The 27,233-nt window shown below is 46.8% G+C and overlaps 1 protein-coding gene across 3 annotated transcripts; it reads left to right on the top strand.

Moving 5' to 3' along the window:
* Positions 1–107: 107 nt before the first annotated feature.
* Positions 108–24,482, top strand: LOC139558762 (proton-coupled zinc antiporter SLC30A2-like). Of its 3 annotated transcripts, XM_071374176.1 has the most exons (9): positions 109–299; positions 4,200–4,282; positions 9,740–9,906; positions 10,076–10,222; positions 10,844–10,997; positions 11,801–12,158; positions 22,185–22,290; positions 22,585–22,719; positions 22,974–24,482. In XM_071374176.1, the coding sequence occupies exons 2-9, from the start codon at positions 4,209–4,211 to the stop codon at positions 23,117–23,119; spliced, it is 1,287 nt and encodes a 428-aa protein (XP_071230277.1). In that variant the 5' UTR covers positions 109–299; positions 4,200–4,208; the 3' UTR covers positions 23,120–24,482. The 3 variants fall into 3 exon arrangements, with proteins under 3 accessions (XP_071230279.1, XP_071230277.1, XP_071230278.1); XM_071374178.1 differs by lacking the exon at positions 4,200–4,282 and having other exon boundaries at positions 108–299; XM_071374177.1 differs by lacking the exons at positions 109–299; positions 4,200–4,282 and adding an exon at positions 4,646–4,775.
* The last annotated feature ends 2,751 nt before the right edge of the window (positions 24,483–27,233 follow it).

Genomic DNA, 27,233 nt, shown 5'->3' with positions numbered 1-27,233 from the left:
GAAACCCACCCCCATGCCCTCAAATGAGTGGAATGTGTTAGGCCACATGAGTTGCCAACATCATTTGTTGCTTAACTCTGTTCTGGACTCTTACAGAACAAATACAGTTTAACGTGATAGCCTACAGTTTTACAGGATATAAGGGATCCTGTTTGATTAAACTAAAGCTGTGGTCCTGCACTGGTGAACAAGATCTAGTGAACTGTTAAGAAGACGCCCCGGTTCTCCAGCTGCTCTGACAGAAATTACCAGGATCCTGAGGAGCAGAGTCCTGCTGCAGACAGCAGAATGCTGGCTTGGTGAGAGTGCTGAAGAGTCTTATCACCACCTTTTGGTCATTTCTTGCTTTACACGCCGGAAAAGAACAGTTCTGGTCCGACTTCATTAAACTAACTTAAATTAATAAAGGCTTTCTATATCATACATTACCAATAACAGGGTAGGTTAGCATGTCTTGAGAGTATGATATTTGACCCCCTTTGACCCTGTAACTTTCTCACTCATCATTACTTATTAATTAATTAAGAATGATCTGTAATCATGGTAGCATCCACAGTAAAGTGTTTGAAAACATATTCTATTCTTATTTACAATAGAAGTGTCTCCAGAATGGCACAATACTGTATTTACCGTTCATTTCTTAAGGCACAAAATAATCTTAAACACAAGCTAAATGAACTGCAAATCATCCAACAAGTTTGTAGAGTCACACGGTTCATGTAGTCATTGCCTGCTAGGAATATGGGACCAAAATACTAAACGTTTGACTAAGTTATTGATGAGAATCTTGAAGGGTGTCAATAAGTTTCACCCCTACCGTTTTAAGAATTTGTTTTGTAATTGTTAAACAGAATCTCTTTCTCTGAGCAATTGCATTAGTATAAAATAGTATAATTTCCCAATGTTTTCTTTTGCATACTATATAGCTCATTATTTGATTTATTTATTTCATACAGTCATTATTGCTCATCTTTATCAAGGGTGTCAATCATTTCAGATCCTACAGTATATACAGATACTTTGAAAATAATCTATAAGCTTATGTCATACTTTCTTGTTTGTAATGACTCATTATTATTACACTGTACTTACAGCAGTAATCTCAACCCTAGCTTCGTGTCCGCGACCCAGTTCAACCCTAACCCTAACTCTAACACTATCCCTCACCCTAACCTCATGTCCACATCCCTGTGCAACCCTAACCCCAGGTTCATGTCCACATCCCGGTTCAACCCTAACCATGGGGAAATTCTCCATTGGGCAGAAATCTGTCCTCTCCTCGACTCCTCCATCCTCCTCTCCTCCGTGACCCGGAATCCGATAAGTGGTTGCCATATGTAGGAGAAATCTGTCCCGTATGATGTATTTTGCATCATATGATGCTGCGTTTTGTATCATATGATACAAAACACATCATAGGGGCCAAATTTCTGTATTTTGAAAGTTACATATCTTGAAAACTTGATTGCTGACATGCAAAAAGTTTTGGGACTATATCAACAATGGACAATTGAAACAAATACCGAAAGAAATCACAATATTATCTTAGAGGTGCTATTACAGAAGATTAGCAGGCGGCATTTTGTCAAAAGTTATTATATTGGCTAGCCTAGCTTAGCCGCAAACACATTCATCTCTATGGTTAGATCGCTAACAGTTTTCACTCAATCAATTTATACATTTGAATTTGACAATTTCCACATAAAAAGGTAAGCAGCACTCAGATGACCATTTTGACTGTAATATTTCAAATCAAATTTTATTTGTCATATGCTTCGCAAACAACAGTGGCATGCTTACGGGCAGAGAGAATTTTTGGGAAATAATAGAAAAATAATAACACAAGGAATACAGTGCATTCGGAAAGTATTCAGAACCCTTTACTTGTCCCAAAGCCACTCCTGCGTTGTCTTGGCTGTGTGCTTAGGGTCGTTGTCCTGTTGGAAGGTGACCCTTCTCCCCCCCGGTCTGAGGTCCTGATTGCTCTACAGAAGGTTTTCATTAAGGATCTTTCTGTACTTTGCTTCGTTCATCTGTCGTTCATTCCTGACAAGGCTACCAGTCCCTGCTGCTGAAATGACACAGCATGATGCTGCGACCACCATGCTTCACCATAGGGACGGTGCCAGGTTTCTTCCAGATGTGAAGCTTGGCATTCAGGCCAAAGAGTTCAATCTTGGTGTCATCAGACCAGAGAATCTTGTTTCTCATGGTCTGAGCCCTTTGGCAAACTTCAAGCGGGCGGTCATGTGCCTTTTACAGAGGAGTGGCTTCCATCTGGCCACTCTACCACAAAGGCCTGATTGGTGGAGTGCTGCAGAGATGGTTGTCATTATGAAAGATTCTCCCATCTCCACAGAGGAACTGTAGCTCTGTCAGAGCGACCATCGGGTTCTTGGTCACCTCCCTGACCAAGGCCCTTCTCCCCCAATTGGTCAGTTTGGCCGGGCAGCCAGCTCTCGGAAGTGTCTTGGTGGTTGGAAAATGTCAGTGAGGACATTTGCTAGCTTGTCAGTGCATACTCTATGTACGCATCCTGGTAATGCGTCTGGCCCCGCTGCCTTGTGAATGTTAACTTGTTTAAAGGTCTTACTCACATCAGCTACGGAGAGCGAGATCACACAGTTGGCCGGAACAGCTGGTGCTGTTGCATGGTTCAGTGTTGCTTGCCTCGAAGTGAGCATAGAAGGAATTTATCTTGCCTGGTAGACCTGCGTCACTGGGCAGCTTGCGGCTGGTTTCCCTTTGTAATCCGTGATAGTTTGCAAGCCCTGCCACATCTGACAAGCTTCAGAGCCGGCTTAGTAAGATTCAATCTTAGTCTTGTATTGACGTTTTGACGTTTATCTTATAAGTGTCCGGAATAGTGTCTTGCTCTTTGAAAGCGGTAACTCTAGCCTTTAGTTTATTGCAGTTGCCTGTAATCCATGGCTTCTGGTTGGGATATGTACGTACGGTCACTGTGAGGACGATGTCGTTGATGCACTTATTAATGAAGCCAGTGACTGATGTGGTAAACTCCTCAATGTTATCGGATGAGTCTGGGAACATATTCCAGTCTGTGCTAGCGAAACGCTCCTGTGACTTAGCATCCGCTTAATCGGACCACTTCCGTATTGAGTGCGTCACTGGTACTTCCTGTTTGAGTTTTTGCTTGTAAGCAGGAATCAGGGGGATAGAGATAATTATGGTCAGACTTGCCAAATGGAGGGTGAGTATTGTTTTTGTTTTGTACTTTTTACCCCTTTTTTCTCCCTAATTTCATGATATCCAATTGGTCATTACAGTCTTGTCCTATTGCTGCAACTACTGTACGGACTCGGGAGAGGCAAAGGTCAAGAGCCATACGTCCCCTGAAACATGTCTCTGCCAAGCCGCACTGCTCCCTTAACCAGCCACACCAATGTGTCGGAGGAAACAATATACAACTGGCGACCGCAGTCAGCGTGCATGCGCCCGGCCCGCCACAAGGAGTCGCTAGAGCGCTATGGGACAAGGACATCCCGCTGGCCAAACCGTCCCCTAACCCGGATGACTCATAGGTTTCCCGGTGGCGGCCGGCTGCAACACAGCCTGGCATCGAACCCGGGTCAACACAGCCTGGGATCGAACCCGGGTCAACACAGCCTGGGATCGAACCCGGGTCAACACAGCCTGGGATCAAACCCGGGTCAACACAGCCTGGGATCGAACCCAGTGCCTTAGAACGCTGTGCAACTCGGGAGGCTAAATGCGAAAGCTGATTATTTGGTTGCAATAAAATAATCCATATTTTCCTTCATGTTCAATTTGGGCAGCCTACATTCCTAAGATTAGAAGCAAACCTTATTTTAAGGAATATTACTTTTTCGAAACAGAAGCTCTCTTATTAAAATTCCCACCCTCTCCTTGAATAAAAAACTTTTGCCCAAAGGTGCTGCAAGCGGCTAAATTTGCACACGGTGCGTGGTCACAAGGCTTCAAATACTAACACTGCTTGCATAGTCACTCAAACAACGATGCGTGGAACTTACCCTCTTTTGTGAGAGGATATATATTTAGATGATGGTAACGCTGGAAATATATAGTTTACATTAGTCCATATATATATTTTTGAGTGCATTTTTATTTTGTCTTCTGTTTTAATTTCTCCGTCTAGATATATTGGCTGGGGGTTAATAGTGTAACTAGTTTTATTTTGTTTACTGTCATCCCTGAAGCACGAAATCATGTTCAGAAACGATTCAGAGAAAACTCAACTGGTCACCGAGAAAGGCACCATGTATAGCATCACCATGGGAAGGTAAAGTACCCCGTTTATTTATTGTCTGAAAGTGTTATGCTGTTTTCAATGTTGTCATTTACATTTATGATATCTGAAAACAACTTGATGATGAGTTGATGTTTCTTTCACTTGAAGCATATCCACATGAATAGGACGATATTATTATTTTATTGTGCTAATGAACGATTAGTCCTAGTTATCACATTTCATACGCAGTCACATTTATTTTGACAGTTTGTTTTAATAATGTTTTAATAATATACAGCAGACAGCCTTGACTTCACATTTTTTAGGCGTTCTCTGTACTCAAACTCAGCCTGGGCTCCTGCTAGGCTGGCTGATTTATATTCTCCAAAATTTTACACACGGGTCTAGTTCTGTGCTAGCTTTAGTGGTGAACAAAATTGGAGGGTCGAGAACACGAGAATCCCCCTCTCTTGATACTTGTGACGTTGGAAAATAACGTTTGGATGATGTCAATGGTGAACGAGGAGGGTGTTGAGCGCCCATGGTGAGTTTCGTTGACATATTATTTGAATTGCTATTGTTCATTTATAGAATAAAACGTCGTATTTTGATAATCTAAAATAGCCTATTACCCTTGCTCCAGTCATGCGTAAAAAACTTTTTGCGCACGGGTTCCAATTTTAGGTTTGCAATTGCGCTGCACTAAGGATGACAGGAGTTCAGCAGTCAGTGCACGCTCCTGCGATGTTAAACTTAATTTAGGGCTAATTGTCATGCTTAGAGTGCACGGCATCTTTAGTTAATTAATAGCATCCACACCAAATCTGGCGTTATCACTCCCACAGTGTTGATTCTTGAAGAATATAATTTATAAATGCCTAATCAACTGTCATACCCCATCATAATCCAATATATAAGCTTGTTTTTACTCCAATGTTTGTAAAGAAAGTAAATGTAAACAAACACTACATAGCCTCAAATCATGGTTAAAGCTATAATTTTGAAATCATTGATGGTCAGTCCTGAATTTGAGAGTGTTTACATTTCTCCAGCCTCAACCCTCAGCTTTTTACCATATCAGGGGCGAGGAATAAGCTTTTTAAAAATGGTTTCTACTGCTGGTTGCTAAAGTAACTTTGAAAAGGTAGTTCACCACATACAAACTAATTTGTGATAAATTATCATATCTAAATCTGAAATGTCATAGACTAAAATTGTCAAAAACAGATTAATCGGGAGTCAGATGTTAACAGAATGTGTAATTTGGCCTATTAAACACAAAAACTATGTTTCAAGTGAAAATTGGCCAGGTCTGTTGCCGAAAAAGAAAGGAAATTCTTACCTACTTCACACATATTTTTTTGCATATTTTAGCAAAAAAAAAGTTGTCTAGTTCGGGTAGTTAGCTAGACTGCTACATTGAAAATAAGTCCTTTACTACTTAAAACACTACCAAGATTTGAATTAAGTTCAACTACTGCCAAGCTACTGCAAAATGTATTTCAATTACTAGTTGAACTACATGTACCATAGTTCACTACTCTCCCATCACATCCATGACCTGGTCTCTGGGTGGGGGATTTAAAGGAAGGATAGTCCAGGAGCTACAAGGTTGAACAAAGTCAGTTAGCCTAACAGATGCAACTAGTTCAGTGTTCAGTAGTTAGTGGTGCAACGGATCACAAAACTCACGGTGCGGATCGGATCACGTTTTTGAGTTGCGGATCGGATCATTTATCAGATTAGCAACAAAAAAAAGGGAGACAAATATAACTTTGCTTTCCATTTTTATTACTTAAAGAACACTTAAAGCAAGGATCTTTTCAATGTTTAAATAAAATATTAAAATCAAATATTCAATACTCAATTGTTAAATTAAAGTGCAATAAGAGGCATGATACCTTCTGCCTTTGAACAATAGTGAATAAAAAAATAGCCTGTGTCCACATCATAAAAATAAAAAAAATTAAGAAAGAAAGCAAAGCAGACCTAAGCTTATAACTTCAAATTATTTTCCAAAAAGATGAGGATGTCTACATTGTCTGGGGAGAGGGTAGACCTCTTTGCAGTCACTAGGTCCCCTGCCATGGAGAACACCTTCTCGCTAGGAACTGAAGTGCCAGGCACAGCCAAGTAGCATCTTGCCATCATGCCAATGTGAGGGTATTCACACTCATTGCTTTTCCACCATGCCAGTGGATCACCATCCACTGGAATGCCGCATGCTGCCTTGTAGAATGCCACCTCCTCTTTGATGGTGTTGGCAAACTTTTGTCCCCGAAAAGCTCCTTCATGGACAAATGATTTTGTGGAGGAGATGCCTCTGAGTCTGCCCCCTGTCGGCTCTGTGGCTTGACCCTGCAGAAAAAAATAACGATCTATTAAACTAACTAATTATTTATTTTCATATTTCATAGAACTATAATTGTGGCAATAACATTTAAGAAAATACATTATTATTCCAAATCAAAAATGGATGATTCTAATAGCAATAGCATAGACTAAGATTAGACTGCACTATATTTATTATTTAAGTAATTCACTCTTTTTTTTTACCTCTTCAGTGGCCACAGTCTCAGTGGTGAGATCACTCTATGTCCTCCGGTGTAGGGCAGGGTCTAGGTGAGACAGGGACTTGAAACTTGGATCCAGTGCAGTAGATCTATGAAGGTAGTCCTGTACATTAGAGGGGTATCTGGGGTTCAGGTCCTCTCTAATGGCAGCCTTGACATCTCTACTGATGGTGCTGTCTTCCTCACTTGGGGCCATGGATTGTAGAATCCTTGTTTTCAGAGGTAGGATCATGGACACAGACAGGTTCAGTGCTCAATAGGGTTGTAACTGTTTTGAGAGGTTTGAGCACCTGGAGGACCTCCTCTGCCACTTTCACGTCTTCATCAGACAAGGTGACGATGTCTTTATATTTTTTCCAGGGTCTTGTCTGTCAGTGCAGAGTTATACAGCTGTCTGCTGCGCAAGATGGAGCTCCAACATGTCATAAGTGGAGGTCCATCTTGTTGTGACATCGTGTATGAGCATGTGGGTCGGTAGTTGGAGCATTTCTTGCTTGGTCTTAAGCACGTGAGCGGCTGTTGTGATTCAGGGGAAAAAAGGAAACCACCTTCCTGATCCTCCCAAGGAGGCGATCCATCTGGTTCACTGAGATTCTTATTTAGGATGCTAAATTGATCACACGTGCAAAGCAAGCTATCTGTGGCCCCAGTCCATCTTCTATCACTTTACTTGGTTGTTGGCATTATCTGTGGTGATTGGGATATTGATATTGGGCCTCTCTAGCTTCCACTCTGCTACTGCCCCGAGCAGTACCTGCTTCAGATTTGTGCCTGTGAGACTCTCATAGAGGGGGCATGTCTGTAGCACCGGACTTCGCATCTCTCACTCCTCTGTGGTGTAGTGAGCAGTCACAGTCACGTAGCTTTCCGTTGCCCTGGAGGTCCACCCGTCTGTGATGAGGGCAACAGAGGATGCCTTGGATAATTCGTTGACAATTTTGATCCTGTTCATAAAGATCTGGCACGATCTTCATACTGAAGTGGGTGCGCCAGGGGATTTCCTAGCGTGGCTCAAGCACTTTCACCATATTTTTAAACCCTTTGTTTTCCACAACAGAGTATGGCCTCATGTCTGCAGCGATAAACATTCCAATAGATTTGGTGATGGCTTCAGCCCGGTCTGATTCTGTAGCAAAGGGCTTAAATGCCGCGGTGAGAAGTTGTTGTCTCTTGGCTGAGTTGGCTCCCGTCACTGACACACCAGGGTGATGGCGCTTTAAATGCGTGGCCACGCTCAATGTATTTCCATGATCATACGGCTTTCTTGTGGCACTATGCCTACACACCGTAACGGTGTTGTCCACCACCCTTCTTCCGTCATCATATTTGACAGGGAAGCCAAAATGCTTCCATACACGAGACTTAAATGAAGCGGGAGGCTTTTCCAGTTCTTCAGCTCCTCCGCTAGCCATGGCTGTCACTGCGCTTTTTTCTTCTTTGCTTTTTGCAACGCGAGCATCCGGGATTGATTCGTTGGGATTCAACATGCTCCGTTCATCTGAACAGTGCACACAACTGCTTTAAAAAAAGAATAAAATCAACCTTCAGGCTTCAGAGTAAAACACAGCACGCATCTGCCTTGTCTTTATCTTTTCACTGCGACTCTGCATCGAGATTTAGGGAATTATTACTTTTAAAAGTAACAGCGTCAGTAAAACTGTATTTCACACTATGATGGTTAAACTTTGCAATTGATTCACGGTTCACGTGCGTGCCGAACCGTGTGGGGGGGTGATCCATACGGATCACGGATCAACTACGGTTACACCACTATCAGTAGTACATGGATTAAGCAAAATAAAAGTCCCCAATGACCCCAATGTACCAATTTATGTCTTTCATAAGGCCTCTAGTTATGGATATAACCCAGATAATGTAAATTGTCGACATTGGAGCTTATAAGGCCCCCTACCAACCTGGTTTTTCTGAGGGGTGTCCTTTCATGTACCAAACAGGCTCTGAAATGGAGGTGGACTGTATATGCTACTGACTGTATTTCGTGACCGTATTTGGTGACTCTATTTGGGTAGTATTCGCCCTGGGGTGTTGGAAACAGTTGACTTTATGGCTTATGACAGTAAAAACACTTTATGACAGTTATTACATTACAACATTATTACAGTTTTAACGATGCTCACTAACTTAAAAATACTACAGACAGAAACATATTACTAAAAGATAAGTATGTCATGCGTAATACATACAATGTAATTAACATCACAGACAATGTCATTAACATAATGTCATTAACATAATTTCCATTTTGAGAAAGAAAACACCTAACACTACACTGTTAATGAACAAACGGGCGTTTTTTCCGCTCTGCCTCATGGCAATGTGTGGAATAGCAGGAAATTAGCTTTAAAACGGTAACATTTTCTCTCAGCCTCATGGCAAAATGTGTAGAATAGCATGAGATTAGCTATAAAACTGCATATGTTTCTCTTTGCCCCAGTGGCAAAATGTGTAGAATTGTAGGGCGTATTTCTTTGCCACTGCCTGAGCGCCGATACTGAGAATTCATTTTGGGCTGTGGAAGTGCCCGAATGCGCAGTTGAGTGCAACAAGTAACGGCACACATAAGGCGGGCACAACACGAGAGAGCCATCCTTTCATACAAACTCTGCTCAGCCTCAGTCTTTCTTTCTTCTTTCCATTCACCCTCCTCCTCCTCCTAATTCTTGGACGACTTTCATGACATCCATCTCGCTTGTCTGATCTTTCTGGGCACAACACGAGAGGGAGAGCCATTCTTACAGGCTCTACCTCAGTCTCTGCGTTCTGTCCCCCCTTCTCCTCCTCCCTCTTGGACGAATTTCACGACGTCCATCTCTCTTGTCTTCCCGCCAATTCCCCTTTTCATCCCCCTCTCCTCCTCCTTTTTGGATAACCCATATGCCTGTTGTCTTCTTTTCCTGTCCCCCCCCCCCCACAGTGTGTCCACAGATGAGATAATGCAGAAGGAGAAGGACAGCAACATCAAGCATTGCCATGACAACAGCCAAGCTACAGAGGACAGGGAGCGGGAGAAGCAGTTGGCCAGGAAGAGGCTCTACGTGGTCTCGGCTGTCTGCCTGGTCTTCATGATCGGAGAGATCCTGGGTGAGGGGTCAAATGATACATGACTATTGGCCTGTCAATTAGTTAGTCAGTGAGTCTATGTGTCTCCCTCAGGCAGTCAACAGTCAGTCAGTTAGTTGGTTAGTCGCTAGTGACATACTCCTCGCTCTCTCGCGCTCTCTCTCACTCCTCTCTCGCGCTCTGCCTGTAGGTGGTTACTTTGCGGGGAGTCTGGCGGTGATGACTGACGCCGCCCACCTGCTAGTAGACTTCGCCAGCTTCATCATCAGCCTGGTGTCTCTGTGGCTCTCGTCCAGACCCGCCACGCGCACACTCAGCTACGGCTGGCATCGTGCAGGTGAGATCATCAGCATCATCGTCATCATCGTTGTCATTATTTGTCTTTATCGTCGTCGTCATCATCATCATCGCCTTCATCTTAATCATGATCATCATGATCATAAAATGCTCACCCTCATCATCACTGCCATCTTCATCAATAATCAATACATGTTGTACCCCAATCTCATGAGCCACTTGATGTGTGTGCTTTATAGTCTTTCTGGAACAATAAAGTTGAAGTGGAGTAATTTAATGTGTTTATAGAATAGCATTTTAGCATTGTGATTTATGTATCATGGCCTTTACAATAGGAACCTGAGTAGATACTTTAAAAAATCAGATACCATGAGATGCATCGATTCCCATTCAGGTGAATATTTGTGCATAGGACAATGGTTCACTTTTCAACTAGAGTTTTGTAAAACTAGGCTACCTGTGTCTCCTATTGGATACATTTCCTCTTGGCTCTCACTATGTGGTACGTCTGGCACTGCTGGCAAGATCAAATGGGTTTTTCTGCAGCTCTTTACTGTAATATATCCGTCCATCACATTTCTATCATTATGGTCTCTGATTAAAACCTCACGTGTTCTCTTTCTCTCCTCTCCTGTGTGTGTCCTCTCCCTCTATCCTCTAGAGATCTTGGGTGCTCTCCTCTCGGTGGTGACCATCTGGCTGGTGACAGGTGTGCTGGTTTACCTGGCTGTGCAGCGCCTCATCAGCGATAATTATGAGATCGAGGGGACCATCATGCTCATTACTTCAGGCTGCGCTGTGCTGGCAAACATCATGTGAGTGTCCACCGACGCCAAACGCAGCCCATTCGTTGGGCCGTCACGATCAACAGGGCTGGGGTCACTTCCTTTTCAGTTCAGTGGCTGAGCTGAAATTCACTTCCTGAATTGAAGTTCACAATATCTGAATTGAAAAATGTCATTTCATTTTAATTGAATTTTAAATTCATTTCAATTCCATTCATGAATTGGACTTCATCTTTGGAATGGACATAGTCTGCTGTGACCATGACTAATGTAGTGTTTACAATTGACGACTACTGATGACAGACAAGCTGAGAAAGTGATGTGGATTTCCGCGGGCTTTAGTCCCCGTAAGTAGTATTTCTGTGTGTTTAATGGTTCCCCGTTAGGGCTAGATATTGGTGACTCACAAGTGAAAAATGAAACCACAGTAGGTCACACTTTATTTGGACAGTTTAGATTTTCCATCTGTAGATGCTCTACAGATGGTCATACTATCAACAAACTGTCTGTTAATAAGCAACTGCTTGCTAAGGTTACTGTTAGGGTTAGGTTTAGAATAAGGGCAAGGGTTAACATTAGGGTTAGAGCTCGGGGTATGGTTAGTAGATAGTTAGTTGAAATGTTACTGATAGTCTGTAGAGCAGTGTTACTCAACAGTAGCAAGTACTGTAGATATACAGGTATTGTCACGTAAACAGCCTACAGACATATTCGACAGCAGGAAGCATCCATGTATAATGCTTCATCACTTGTTGTAAGCATATATGAGCATTTATAATGCCTAATAACAAGGCTTTTAATATGTTATGTCTTTCTGAATGTCCCGTGGGCAGTATGGCTTTCACCCTGCACCAGTCTGGGCATGGGCACAGCCACGGGGGCCTCAGCAGTGGGCACGGCCACAGCCACAGCACTAACGACAAGAGCAACCATGGGCACAGCCACGCGGCGGGCAATGGGCATGGGCACAGCCACAAGAGCAGCCACTCGCACAGTAACGGTAACCAAGAAAACCATTCCCATGGAAATGGCGACGTGGAGCAGCACAATGGGGTGGACGGTCAGCAGCAGAAGTCGGCGGGGTCACGACCTCAGGCCAACGCCAGCGTGCGCGCCGCCTTCGTGCATGTCGTGGGAGACCTGCTCCAGAGCATCAGCGTGCTGGTCAGCGCCATCATCATCTTCTTCAAGGTCAGTGGTCAACTGGGGTGACGTTGGAGATGGTGATCAACTGGGGTGACGTTGGAGATGGTGATCAACTGGGGTGACGTTGGAGATGGTGATCAACTGGGGTGACGGGGGAGGTAGTGGTCAACTGGGGTGATGGGGGAGGTAGTGGTCAACTGGGGTGATGGGGGAGGTAGTGGTCAACTGGGGTGATGGGGGAGGTAGTGGTCAACTGGGGTGATGGGGGAGGTAGTGGTCATGTGGGAGGTAGTGGTCAACTGGGGTCATGTGGGAGGTAGTAGTCAACTGGAGTCATGTGGGAGGTAGTAGTCAACTGGAGTCATGTGGGAGGTAGTGGTCAACTGGAGTCATGTGGGAGGTAGTGGTCATGTGGGAGGTAGTGGTCAACTGGAGTCATGTGGGAGGTAGTAGTCAACTGGAGTCATGTGGGAGGTAGTAGTCAACTGGAGTCATGTGGGAGGTAGTGGTCAACTGGGGTCATGTGGGAGGTAGTAGTCAACTGGAGTCATGTGGGAGGTAGTGGTCAACTCGGGTGATGGGGGAGGTAGTAGTCAACTGGAGTCATGTGGGAGGTAGTGGTCAACTGGGGTGATGGGGGAGGTAGTGGTCAACTGGGGTGATGTGGGAGGTAGTGGTCAACTGGGGTGATGGGGGAGGTAGTGGTCATGTGGGAGGGAGTGGTCAACTGGGGTGATGGGGGAGGTAGTGGTCAACTGGGGTGATGGGGGAGGTAGTGGTCAACTGGGGTCATGTGGGAGGTAGTGATCAACTGGGGTGATGGGGGAGGTAGTGGTCAACTGGGGTGATGGGGGAGGTAGTGGTCAACTGGGGTCATGTGGGAGGTAGTAGTCAACTGGGGTCATGTGGGAGGTAGTGGTCAACTGAGGTGATGGGGGAGGTAGTGGTCAACTGGGGTGATGGGGGAGGTAGTGGTCAACTGGAGTCATGTGGGAGGTAGTAGTCAACTGGGGTCATGTGGGAGGTAGTGGTCAACTGGGGTGATGGGGGAGGTAGTGGTCAACTAGCGTCATGTGGGAGGTAGTGGTCAACTGGGGTGATGGGGGAGGTAGTGGTCAACTGGGGTGGAGAGGGCGATGGGGTGAGAAGATTAGGACTGAGGCAAAATGGGCATGTTAGATAAGGATGAGGTGGATGTTCGTGTTGACACACTCTTCCTGGCTTTCGTAAGATGTCCTTTTGATCTGGTCATTTAGATAGCTGAATACTCAATGCGTTAGAATGAATCATACAGTTTGTCACTGATACTGAAAGAGTGGCCCAAATAGAGCCCCGACAACATTAGGTTATTAGTCTAATTTCATAGATTAAGTTAGTCTTTTTGAATTTGCATAAATTGTACATAAATACTATTGAAAACTCTCAGCAAAACACAATGGGATTTAAATAATTGAAAGAATCAATCAGTAATTGATGGAAGATGCATATAACTAGTGGTCAACTGGGGTCATGTGGGAGGTAGTGGTCAACTGGGGTCATGTGGGAGGTAGTGGTCAACTGGGGTCATGTGGGAGGTAGTGGTCAACTGGGGTCATGTGGGAGGTAGTGGTCAACTGGGGTCATGTGGGAGGTAGTGGTCAACTGGGGTCATGGGGGAGGTAGTGGTCAACTGGGGTCATGTGGGAGGTAGTGGTCAACTGGGGTCATGTGGGAGGTAGTGGTCAACTGGGGTCATGTGGGAGGTAGTGGTCAACTGGAGTCATGTGGGAGGTAGTGGTCAACTGGAGTCATGTGGGAGGTAGTGGTCAACTGGGGTCATGTGGGAGGTAGTGGTCAACTGGAGTCATGTGGGAGGTAGTGGTCAACTGGAGTCATGTGGGAGGTAGTGGTCAACTGGGGTCATGTGGGAGGTAGTGGTCAACTGGGGTCATGTGGGAGGTAGTGGTCAACTGGAGTGACGGGGGAGATAGTAGTCAACTGGAGTCATGTGGGAGGTAGTGGTCAACTGGGGTCATGTGGGAGGTAGTGATCAACTGGAGTCATGTGGGAGGTAGTGGTCAACTGGGGTCATGTGGGAGGTAGTGGTCAACTGGAGTGACGGGGGAGGTAGTAGTCAACTGGAGTCATGTGGGAGGTAGTGGTCAACTGGGGTCATGTGGGAGGTAGTGATCAACTGGAGTCATGTGGGAGGTAGTGGTCAACTGGGGTCATGTGGGAGGTAGTGGTCAACTGGAGTGACGGGGGAGGTAGTAGTCAACTGGAGTCATGTGGGAGGTAGTGGTCAACTGGGGTCATGTGGGAGGTAGTAGTCAACTGGAGTCATGTGGGAGGTAGTGGTCAACTGGGGTCATGTGGGAGGTAGTGGTCAACTGGAGTCGTGTGGGAGGTAGTGGTCAACTGGGGTCATGTGGGAGGTAGTAGTCAACTGGAGTCATGTGGGAGGTAGTAGTCAACTGGAGTCATGTGGGAGGTAGTAGTCAACTGGAGTCATGTGGGAGGTAGTGGTCAACTGGGGTGATGGGGGAGGTAGTGGTCAACTAGGGTCATGTGGGAGGTAGTGGTCAACTGGGGTCATGTGGGAGGTAGTGATCAACTGGGGTGATGGGGGAGGTAGTGGTCAACTAGGGTCATGTGGGAGGTAGTGGTCAACTGGGGTCATGTGGGAGGTAGTGATCAACTGGGGTCATGTGGGAGGTAGTAGTCAACTGGAGTCATGTGGGAGGTAGTGGTCAACTGGGGTCATGTGGCAGGTAGTAGTCAACTAGGGTCATGGGGGAGGTAGTGGTCAACTGGGGTCATGTGGGAGGTAGTGATCAACTGGGGTGATGGGGGAGGTAGTAGTCATGTGGGAGGGAGTGGTCAACTGGGGTGATGGGGGAGGTAGTGGTCAACTGGGGTGATGGGGGAGGTAGTGGTCAACTGGGGTCATGTGGGAGGTAGTAGTCAACTGGGGTCATGTGGGAGGTAGTGGTCAACTGGGGTGATGGGGGAGGTAGTGGTCAACTGGGGTCATGTGGGAGGTAGTGGTCAACTGGGGTCATGTGGGAGTTAGTGGTCAACTGGGGTCATGTGGGAGGTAGTGGTCAACTGGAGTCATGTGGGAGGTAGTGGTCAACTGGAGTCATGTGGGAGGTAGTGGTCAACTGGAGTCATGTGGGAGGTAGTGGTCAACTGGGGTCATGTGGGAGGTAGTGGTCAACTGGAGTCATGTGGGAGGTAGTGGTCAACTGGAGTCATGTGGGAGGTAGTGGTCAACTGGGGTCATGTGGGAGGTAGTGGTCAACTGGGGTCATGTGGGAGGTAGTGGTCAACTGGAGTGACGGGGGAGGTAGTAGTCAACTGGAGTCATGTGGGAGGTAGTGGTCAACTGGGGTCATGTGGGAGGTAGTGATCAACTGGAGTCATGTGGGAGGTAGTGGTCAACTGGGGTCATGTGGGAGGTAGTGGTCAACTGGAGTGACGGGGGAGGTAGTAGTCAACTGGAGTCATGTGGGAGGTAGTGGTCAACTGGGGTCATGTGGGAGGTAGAGATCAACTGGAGTCATGTGGGAGGTAGTGGTCAACTGGGGTCATGTGGGAGGTAGTGGTCAACTGGAGTGACGGGGGAGGTAGTAGTCAACTGGAGTCATGTGGGAGGTAGTGGTCAACTGGGGTCATGTGGGAGGTAGTAGTCAACTGGAGTCATGTGGGAGGTAGTGGTCAACTGGGGTCATGTGGGAGGTAGTGGTCAACTGGAGTCGTGTGGGAGGTAGTGGTCAACTGGGGTCATGTGGGAATTAGTAGTCAACTGGAGTCATGTGGGAGGTAGTAGTCAACTGGAGTCATGTGGGAGGTAGTAGTCAACTGGAGTCATGTGGGAGGTAGTGGTCAACTGGGGTGATGGGGGAGGTAGTGGTCAACTAGGGTCATGTGGGAGGTAGTGATCAACTGGGGTGATGGGGGAGGTAGTGGTCAACTAGGGTCATGTGGGAGGTAGTGGTCAACTGGGGTCATGTGGGAGGTAGTGATCAACTGGGGTCATGTGGGAGGTAGTAGTCAACTGGAGTCATGTGGGAGGTAGTGGTCAACTGGGGTCATGTGGGAGGTAGTAGTCAACTAGGGTCATGGGGGAGGTAGTGGTCAACTGGGGTCATGTGGGAGGTAGTGATCAACTGGGGTGATGGGGGAGGTAGTAGTCATGTGGGAGGGAGTGGTCAACTGGGGTGATGGGGGAGGTAGTGGTCAACTGGGGTGATGGGGGAGGTAGTGGTCAACTGGGGTCATGTGGGAGGTAGTAGTCAACTGGGGTCATGTGGGAGGTAGTGGTCAACTGGGGTGATGGGGGAGGTAGTGGTCAACTGGGGTCATGTGGGAGGTAGTGGTCAACTGGGGTCATGTGGGAGGTAGTAGTCAACTGGAGTCATGTGGGAGGTAGTAGTCAACTGGAGTCATGTGGGAGGTAGTAGTCAACTGGAGTCATGTGGGAGGTAGTAGTCAACTGGAGTCATGTGGGAGGTAGTGGTCAACTGGGGTGATGGGGGAGGTAGTGGTCAACTAGGGTCATGTGGGAGGTAGTGGTCAACTGGGGTCATGTGGGAGGTAGTGATCAACTGGGGTGATGGGGGAGGTAGTGGTCAACTAGGGTCATGTGGGAGGTAGTGGTCAACTGGGGTCATGTGGGAGGTAGTGATCAACTGGGGTCATGTGGGAGGTAGTAGTCAACTGGAGTCATGTGGGAGGTAGTGGTCAACTGGGGTCATGTGGGAGGTAGTAGTCAACTAGGGTCATGGGGGAGGTAGTGGTCAACTGGGGTCATGTGGGAGGTAGTGATCAACTGGGGTGATGGGGGAGGTAGTAGTCATGTGGGAGGGAGTGGTCAACTGGGGTGATGGGGGAGGTAGTGGTCAACTGGGGTGATGGGGGAGGTAGTGGTCAACTGGGGTCATGTGGGAGGTAGTAGTCAACTGGGGTCATGTGGGAGGTAGTGGTCAACTGGGGTGATGGGGGAGGTAGTGGTCAACTGGGGTCATGTGGGAGGTAGTAGTCAACTGGGGTCATGTGGGAGGTAGTGGTCAACTGGGGTGATGGGGGAGGTAGTGGTCAACTGGGGTCATGTGGGAGGTAGTAGTCAACTGGGGTCATGTGGGAGGTAGTGGTCAACTGGGGTCATGTGGGAGGTAGTGATCAACTGGGGTCATGTGGGAGGTAGTGGTCAACTGGAGTCGTGTGGGAGGTAGTGGTCAACTGGGGTCATGTGGGAGGTAGTAGTCAACTGGAGTCATGTGGGAGGTAGTAGTCAACTGGAGTCATGTGGGAGGTAGTAGTCAACTGGAGTCATGTGGGAGGTAGTGGTCAACTGGGGTGATGGGGGAGGTAGTGGTCAACTAGGGTCATGTGGGAGGTAGTGGTCAACTTGGGTCATGTGGGAGGTAGTGATCAACTGGGGTGATGGGGGAGGTAGTGGTCAACTAGTGTCATGTGGGAGGTAGTGGTCAACTAGGGTCATGGGGGAGGTAGTGGTCAACTGGGGTCATGTGGGAGGTAGTGATCAACTGGGGTGATGGGGGAGGTAGTAGTCATGTGGGAGGGAGTGGTCAACTGGGGTGATGGGGGAGGTAGTGGTCAACTGGGGTGATGGGGGAGGTAGTGGTCAACTGGGGTCATGTGGGAGGTAGTAGTCAACTGGGGTCATGTGGGAGGTAGTGGTCAACTGGGGTGATGGGGGAGGTAGTGGTCAACTGGGGTCATGTGGGAGGTAGTGGTCAACTGGGGTCATGTGGGAGGTAGTGGTCAACTGGGGTCATGTGGGAGGTAGTAGTCAACTAGGGTCATGGGGGAGGTAGTGGTCAACTGGGGTCATGTGGGAGGTAGTGATCAACTGGGGTGATGGGGGAGGTAGTAGTCATGTGGGAGGGAGTGGTCAACTGGGGTGATGGGGGAGGTAGTGGTCAACTGGGGTGATGGGGGAGGTAGTGGTCAACTGGGGTCATGTGGGAGGTAGTAGTCAACTGGGGTCATGTGGGAGGTAGTGGTCAACTGGGGTGATGGGGGAGGTAGTGGTCAACTGGGGTCATGTGGGAGGTAGTGGTCAACTGGGGTCATGTGGGAGGTAGTAGTCAACTGGAGTCATGTGGGAGGTAGTAGTCAACTGGAGTCATGTGGGAGGTAGTAGTCAACTGGAGTCATGTGGGAGGTAGTGGTCAACTGGGGTGATGGGGGAGGTAGTGGTCAACTAGGGTCATGTGGGAGGTAGTGGTCAACTGGGGTCATGTGGGAGGTAGTGATCAACTGGGGTGATGGGGGAGGTAGTGGTCAACTAGGGTCATGTGGGAGGTAGTGGTCAACTGGGGTCATGTGGGAGGTAGTGATCAACTGGGGTCATGTGGGAGGTAGTAGTCAACTGGAGTCATGTGGGAGGTAGTGGTCAACTGGGGTCATGTGGGAGGTAGTAGTCAACTAGGGTCATGGGGGAGGTAGTGGTCAACTGGGGTCATGTGGGAGGTAGTGATCAACTGGGGTGATGGGGGAGGTAGTAGTCATGTGGGAGGGAGTGGTCAACTGGGGTGATGGGGGAGGTAGTGGTCAACTGGGGTGATGGGGGAGGTAGTGGTCAACTGGGGTCATGTGGGAGGTAGTAGTCAACTGGGGTCATGTGGGAGGTAGTGGTCAACTGGGGTGATGGGGGAGGTAGTGGTCAACTGGGGTCATGTGGGAGGTAGTGGTCAACTGGGGTCATGTGGGAGGTAGTAGTCAACTGGAGTCATGTGGGAGGTAGTAGTCAACTGGAGTCATGTGGGAGGTAGTAGTCAACTGGAGTCATGTGGGAGGTAGTGTTCAACTGGGGTGATGGGGGAGGTAGTGGTCAACTAGGGTCATGTGGGAGGTAGTGGTCAACTGGGGTCATGTGGGAGGTAGTGATCAACTGGGGTGATGGGGGAGGTAGTGGTCAACTAGGGTCATGTGGGAGGTAGTGGTCAACTGGGGTCATGTGGGAGGTAGTGATCAACTGGGGTCATGTGGGAGGTAGTAGTCAACTGGAGTCATGTGGGAGGTAGTGGTCAACTGGGGTCATGTGGGAGGTAGTAGTCAACTAGGGTCATGGGGGAGGTAGTGGTCAACTGGGGTCATGTGGGAGGTAGTGATCAACTGGGGTGATGGGGGAGGTAGTAGTCATGTGGGAGGGAGTGGTCAACTGGGGTGATGGGGGAGGTAGTGGTCAACTGGGGTGATGGGGGAGGTAGTGGTCAACTGGGGTCATGTGGGAGGTAGTAGTCAACTGGGGTCATGTGGGAGGTAGTGGTCAACTGGGGTGATGGGGGAGGTAGTGGTCAACTGGGGTCATGTGGGAGGTAGTAGTCAACTGGGGTCATGTGGGAGGTAGTGGTCAACTGGGGTGATGGGGGAGGTAGTGGTCAACTGGGGTCATGTGGGAGGTAGTAGTCAACTGGGGTCATGTGGGAGGTAGTGGTCAACTGGGGTCATGTGGGAGGTAGTGATCAACTGGGGTCATGTGGGAGGTAGTGGTCAACTGGAGTCGTGTGGGAGGTAGTGGTCAACTGGGGTCATGTGGGAGGTAGTAGTCAACTGGAGTCATGTGGGAGGTAGTAGTCAACTGGAGTCATGTGGGAGGTAGTAGTCAACTGGAGTCATGTGGGAGGTAGTGGTCAACTGGGGTGATGGGGGAGGTAGTGGTCAACTAGGGTCATGTGGGAGGTAGTGATCAACTGGGGTGATGGGGGAGGTAGTGGTCAACTAGGGTCATGTGGGAGGTAGTGGTCAACTGGGGTCATGTGGGAGGTAGTGATCAACTGGGGTCATGTGGGAGGTAGTAGTCAACTGGAGTCATGTGGGAGGTAGTGGTCAACTGGGGTCATGTGGGAGGTAGTAGTCAACTAGGGTCATGGGGGAGGTAGTGGTCAACTGGGGTCATGTGGGAGGTAGTGATCAACTGGGGTGATGGGGGAGGTAGTAGTCATGTGGGAGGGAGTGGTCAACTGGGGTGATGGGGGAGGTAGTGGTCAACTGGGGTGATGGGGGAGGTAGTGGTCAACTGGGGTCATGTGGGAGGTAGTAGTCAACTGGGGTCATGTGGGAGGTAGTGGTCAACTGGGGTGATGGGGGAGGTAGTGGTCAACTGGGGTCATGTGGGAGGTAGTGGTCAACTGGGGTCATGTGGGAGGTAGTAGTCAACTGGAGTCATGTGGGAGGTAGTAGTCAACTGGAGTCATGTGGGAGGTAGTAGTCAACTGGAGTCATGTGGGAGGTAGTGGTCAACTGGGGTGATTGGGGAGGTAGTGGTCAACTAGGGTCATGTGGGAGGTAGTGGTCAACTGGGGTCATGTGGGAGGTAGTGATCAACTGGGGTGATGGGGGAGGTAGTGGTCAACTAGGGTCATGTGGGAGGTAGTGGTCAACTGGGGTCATGTGGGAGGTAGTGATCAACTGGGGTCATGTGGGAGGTAGTAGTCAACTGGAGTCATGTGGGAGGTAGTGGTCAACTGGGGTCATGTGGGAGGTAGTAGTCAACTAGGGTCATGGGGGAGGTAGTGGTCAACTGGGGTCATGTGGGAGGTAGTGATCAACTGGGGTGATGGGGGAGGTAGTAGTCATGTGGGAGGGAGTGGTCAACTGGGGTGATGGGGGAGGTAGTGGTCAACTGGGGTGATGGGGGAGGTAGTGGTCAACTGGGGTCATGTGGGAGGTAGTAGTCAACTGGGGTCATGTGGGAGGTAGTGGTCAACTGGGGTGATGGGGGAGGTAGTGGTCAACTGGGGTCATGTGGGAGGTAGTAGTCAACTGGGGTCATGTGGGAGGTAGTGGTCAACTGGGGTGATGGGGGAGGTAGTGGTCAACTGGGGTCATGTGGGAGGTAGTAGTCAACTGGGGTCATGTGGGAGGTAGTGGTCAACTGGAGTCATGTCGGAGGGAGTGGTCAACTGGGGTGATGGGGGAGGTAGTGGTCAACTGGGGTCATGTGGGAGGTAGTAGTCAACTGGGGTCATGTGGGAGGTAGTGGTCAACTGGGGTGATGGGGAGGGAGTGGTCAACTGGGGTCATGTGGGAGGTAGTGGTCAAATGGGGTGATGGGGAGGGAGTGGTCAACTGGGGTGATGGGGGAGGTAGTGGTCAACTGGGGTGATGGGGGAGGTAGTGGTCAACTGGGGTGGAGAGGGCGATGGGGTGAGAAGATTAGGACTGATGCAAAATGGGCATGTTAGATAAGGATGAGGTGGATGTTCGTGTTGACACACTCTTCCTGGCTTTCGTAAGATGTCCTTTTGATCTGGTCATTTAGATAGCTGAATACTCAATGCGTTAGAATGAATCATACAGTTTGTCACTGATACTGAAGGAGTGGCCCAAATAGAGCCCCGACAACATTAGGTTATTAGTCTAATTTCATATTTAAGTTAAAGTCTTTTTGAATTTGCATAAATTGTACATAAATACTATTGAAAACTCTCAGCAAAACACAATGGGATTTAAATAATTGAAAGAATCAATCAGTAATTGATGGAAGATGCATCCAACTTCTAGTTAGCGCCGATTTACTGTATTATAAATTGTTGACTTTATCCACTTTGGGATTTATTGGCTTGTGCCCCCATGCCGAGGCTGCAAAAATGACACTCTCGACAAATTAATCAAGTATCATTGCAGTACACAATGGACCGCTCTGTTACAGTAGTTTACTGTTCATTTCACAGTAAGCCCAGTGTGACTTTTAGACTCTTCCCCCTCTTCCTTCCTGTGTGTGATAATCTCTCAAAATCTTCATGTGCTGAGCATGCACCTCCGTAGGCACTGAAATCTACTGCGTCATGTTCTCAAAGGTAACTCCAAAACTAGAGATTGATGTATTTTTTAAACGGATATTGCTAGCAGGCAATTCTCAATAGAATGATCCCTTTTGTGATGCTGTACAAGCACAAACGTTCATGTGTTTCTAACGTGAGATAGAGATGTCCCCTGTTTGTTCTACCACAAGTATGTCTTTTAACTAAAGTGAAATATATTGGATGGAAAATAGAGCATGTAATGACAATATAATGTTTACGGTCCTTACTCTCTCGTTCTCTTTGTTTCCCACAGCCTGAGTATAAGATAGCTGACCCTATCTGTACGTTCCTGTTTTCCATGTTTGTCCTGGGAACCACCGTCACCATTCTGAGAGACATCCTGCTTGTCCTCATGGAAGGTAATACAGGGAGTTTTCTCTATCGTCCCTGTTTCGGGACTATGTCAAAGTAGACGTCTTATTGTAGACTAGGAATGATTTCTAGGGATGGCAGCCACGAGGATATGATTTGTGCAACAGTTGACGATTGCAACATGTCTAAAACTTTCATGATCACAAAAGTTGCCCAAGATGCCCATGTTTTGTGCCCAGTCCCTCCTCTCTGTTTGTGTGCGTTTGCGTGTTAATGAAATCCAAAGCTCTCTCTCTCTCTCCCCCTTTCCATCCCTCTCTCCCTCTCTTATTTCTCCCCAGGTACCCCAGCTGGAGTGAAGCACGGTGAGGTGAGGGACCGGCTGCTGGCAGTGAAGGGGGTGAAGTCTGTCCATAGCCTCCATATCTGGGCCCTGACTATGAACCAGACGGTGCTGTCAGCACACGTGGCTATAGGTGAGTGTAGCTGGACCAGGCTGTCAGTAATCTACTGTTATGTTACAACTCCCATATGTAGTGATGATGATGGCTTTATTGTATCCATGACACATTGTTTTTTGCTTGTCATGCATCCGAGAATGAAACATTCTGTGGAAATGCCACCGCTGTTTCCACTATATGTGTGTGCCTTGACTTGATCGGACCGTAGTGACTTGCGAAAGTGTCAGTTGGTCAGTGTCATCACAGTTGCATTTCCTTTCCCTCCACAGATGACATAGTGGATGCCCAGCCAGTCCTAAGGGAGATGACCCAAACCTGCTTCTCCAACTACAACTTTCATTCAGTCACCTTACAGCTGGAACAGCAGGCCGACCAGAAGCCTGGGTGTAGTCTGTGTGAGGACCCCAACATGTAGACACCTGTTTAAGCCCATGGGAGAGGCCAGGAGGCTAAGTTAAGCTACCTAACCAGGATTTAGTTGTAGCCTGGACACAGTCTTTTGGCCAGTGCTTGACTTGACCAGGAACATATTGGAACTGATTTCTCGCACCTCACATTTGTACAGCTAGAGTTCCTGCACCTTTTATAGAATGTGGCCTTAAAATATTGCGGCGGCGTTCCGGCACCTTAGTATAAACAGCACTCCAAATAGAATAGAACGCAACTTTTTTTGATTATATGTTACTGCCGAACAACTTGCAGTGCAGTGTCTCTCTGGATGAGTACCGGCATATATTTAAGTCCACTTCAAGCTCTGCTTTTGGCTGATCAATCATGGATATTGGACCAGAGCTCTATTTTCAGCTGGCGCTAAGGAGGCACTAGTGTCATACGCACGTTAGTTTGCAATTTCGCCATGTAAAAACTGGCGGACTGGCATTTTCCCGCCTTAACGCCAGGTTTGGCAATTTACCTGTCTAACATCAGCATGCTTACACAGCATGCTTACACAGATGGGAGGAGTGAAAATATTTTAGGCGTGCCCTTAAAAACATGACCCAAAGTACTAATTTCAGGCGGCACTGGTAGGGATATTTAAGACCAATCAAAAGCTGGTTTTAATGGTAACGCAGTTGGTTACGGTATGTCACAAGATGTGATTTGGCACCTGTATACTTGGTATTTAGAAACATAAAACATTCATGTTTTTTCCCCCATTTCATTTTATTTGATTAAAAACCAAGCATAGCCTCCCCTCTCAATAAAGGCTGTTTTCTTTTTGTCCTGCCCAATGTAATCAAGTAGGCTAGGCAAGACCGTTGATAAAGGGTTTGGCTCGTGAGACCGCTTGGAAATAAATCCTAATCACCCTAGCTTTATTAAAATACTGTATCAAGTCTGAGAGGAGTAAAACAGTGAGCTGACGTTCCCTTTTTATCTATGCATTGTAGGCAGGCCTACGTTATTTTAGCCATGCTTTGGACGTGCGTAAGACTCCCTCCATGATATAGGCTCCATGTGTCCGTGCCCATCGTGAAAAGAGAGATGAGATCCTCGGTGAATACCGGTGAACCTCGTATTTAGAACTTATTTTCATGTAACAATTGCTTTTTTTCCATTTCATTTTTTCTTTTTTTATCCAAGCTCTCCACAGACTACCCTTACCCTAGGACTACTATAGCGACGTCTGGTTCAACAGCAATGTGTTGTTGTTCTTTTATGATGTTGATTGTATGATACATTACATTTGACATTTTACATGCATTTATTGTTGTTGAAAAAAATTCAAACAGATTGCTTGCTTTTTGTTTCATTTTATTAAAACAAACTTATTATAATTTTTCGGTGTGAATTTAATCTTGCTTATTGACAACATTTGCCATGTCCATGCTCAGCCATAATGCAATTTACAGTAGGCCTAGCCCCTATATCAGTGCGAACGCTATTGAAGCCATCCAATTACTTAGAACAATGCGGACTGCAAACAGGTTCAAGTTTAGCAAAGATGGGATAGGTCTACATTTAGTTATTTTGTTTCTGTAAGCTGTTTAACAAACTATAGTGGACTAACATTGGAATTTGAGTTGATCCCAAGCTAATATATACAAGACTGTATATACACAACTTGAAGCAACCACATATTTAGCCATGGAGCATGTTCTGATTGGCCAGTGAGGGGGTAAAGCCTCAACACACCCACAATTTATTTATTCATCAAATCTCAGCCCTTTCGAGCCACCGCCAGCAACTGCGCAGATAATGTACATAGTCCATCTGTAAATAGCCCACCCAATCTACCTACCTCATCCCCATACTGTTTTTATTTACTTTTCTGCTCTTTTGCACACCAGCATCTCTACTTGCACATCATCATCTGCTCATTTGTCACTCCAGTGTTAATCTGCTAAATTGTAATTATTCGCTCCTATGGCCTATTTATTGCCTACCTCCTCATGCCTTTTGCACACACTGTATATAGACTTTTTCCCCTACTGTGTCATTGACTTGTTTATTGTGTTATTGGCTTGTTTATTCTTTATTCCATGTGTAACTCTGTGTTGTTGTCTGTGTCACACTGCTTTGCTTTATCTTGGCCAGGTCGCAGTTGCAAATGAGAACTTGTTCTCAACTAGCCTACCTGGTTAAATAAAGGTGAAATAAATGTAGAAATAATTGTGGTTGTAAAAATAGCTAAAATATTTTGGACACACCCTCGAACCTATAGCGCTACTGCCAACGCTTAGATTGACTATTGCGTTAGGTTTGTTAAGATAGAGCCCTTAGAGTTAATTTCCTGCAAATCTACACATTCTGCCATGGGGCGTAGAGAAGACTTAGCAATTTTATAACACATTTCCTGCAATTCTACTCGTTTTGTCATGGGGTGGAGAGAAAATGTAGCAGTTTTACAGCGAATTTCCTGCAATTCGACACATTTTGCCATAGGGTGGAGAGTCTTTTAAATAATTCGACCATGATTACAAGTTTAGATAAATGGCTAGACTAATTTAACCCCCCCCCCACTCCCTAATCCCTGGTCCAATTGACTCAACAACCAAAAACACATATCTAAGTTTACATTTCTGAACGAACCAGAAAAGCAATATAAGGTATTTGGGGTTGTTTATCGATGACAGCTGGCTAACTCACCGATCCTGCTTTGCAGTTTACCCGTTTGTTGTGTGGTTAGTTTGTTTATCTCTGAAATACTGAGGTGATCATTCTACAGTCACAAGAAAGAGCCTCTGTACCAATATTCCCAAAGAAGTAAAGATTGAAGTGATCAGGGAAGGGGTGCCATAGCTGATCACAGGCTTGAAAGTGTTGCACCATGAATTATATTTATATATGTTTTATCTTACTCTAAGTCCAGATTTTAAAATGTCATTTGAGTGCTTAGTGGTTTAAGTGTCTATATTGAAATGCTGGTCACTGTATTGTTTAAAGAAAATTAGATGAAACCGCTCGGTGTTAGATGCTAATAATTAAGAGAACAAAACCATCCTTATATTTAAAATACTGATTTGAATCAAATCTAGTGTTGTCAATAATCACGTTTGCCCTTTTGCCTTCGGCTATAGTTCCTGATAAGGATAAGGGTTTCTCAGCAACACAGCACTCAGTGGATCCATTGTCTCTTTGCACACCTCGACCCCTTTTCATTTCCCTGTCCCCTCCTCGACCTTCAGCCAGTCTGGTGCAGCTGTAGGCCGTCAATGTCAATGGATCAGCCATCTTGGGTCTCAAGGGTCCCTTAGTGTTACTGACCCAGTATCATATACACATCTCTGGTTTGGCCTCACCCTCCCTTAAAGGGAGACTTCAATCAGTCTGTCGAAAATCAGACCCTGATAACATGATTTGATCAAATGTACACAGGGGGAAGGTTCAGTTTGTGTACTGAAAGCTATTAGGGGGGTATTTGAAACATGTAGAATAAGTCAATTAAGGAAGGGATTAAGTATGCATTTTGTTTTTGAGGTCTATGTTGTTTTTTAAGGCTAAGTTATTTTGTGTAATTATGATTTCACAGCTAACTTGTTTTGTTGTTGTGATAACCATTTCAGCAAGGCTATCACAAGCTCTCTAGAATGTGTGAGTGGATCAACATTTAACCTCTGCATTTGCACTCCACTCTGTGGGCTGTGTGAGCATGACTCGGCAGATTAGAGCAGCGTGTGTGTGTTTAACATCTGATTGATGGATTGTGTTTCCCTGAAACCAGCTGACCCCTGGCAGTATCCCATCCCCTGTGCACCCCATCCTCTTTGCACCCTGCTTTTGTCTGCTCTACATTACTCTCTCTCACACACACGCTTTGCACCCCACTCTACTCAGCTCACACACACATAGAGACTCACACACAGAGAAAGTTAAGCCCTTTATCCAACTGCTGCTCTGGCAGTCACTGTAGGGCTGAAATTCACACAGGATTCCACATGAGGCAGAGGGGCACAGAACCGTGCAATTTAGCCCTACTCCTATATTATCTCTCTCCTTGTCTGTAGCTTGGTCATTCTCTCTTTTAATCCTCTTCAACGTGAGACACTGTCCTGTTTGAAGTGGGAGAGCAGACTATTGTGCACTCT

This window comes from Salvelinus alpinus, chromosome 29 (genome assembly GCF_045679555.1).
Source record: "Salvelinus alpinus chromosome 29, SLU_Salpinus.1, whole genome shotgun sequence".
In the NCBI taxonomy this organism is placed as follows: Eukaryota; Metazoa; Chordata; class Actinopteri; order Salmoniformes; family Salmonidae; genus Salvelinus; species Salvelinus alpinus.
This window is presented reverse-complemented; position numbering and strand designations above follow the sequence as displayed.

What these genes read in the sequence shown, in the direction of transcription:
- LOC139558762 (XM_071374176.1), top strand. Translation starts at nt 4,209, where the DNA reads ATGTTCAGAAACGATTCAGAGAAAACTCAACTGGTCACCGAGAAAGGC. An exon ending in TATAGCATCACCATGGGAAG is followed by an intron (nt 4,283 to 9,739) that starts GTAAAGTACCCC and finishes CCCCCCCCACAG; the next exon opens with TGTGTCCACAGATGAGATAA. An exon ending in GTCAGCACACGTGGCTATAG is followed by an intron (nt 22,720 to 22,973) that starts GTGAGTGTAGCT and finishes TTCCCTCCACAG; the next exon opens with ATGACATAGTGGATGCCCAG.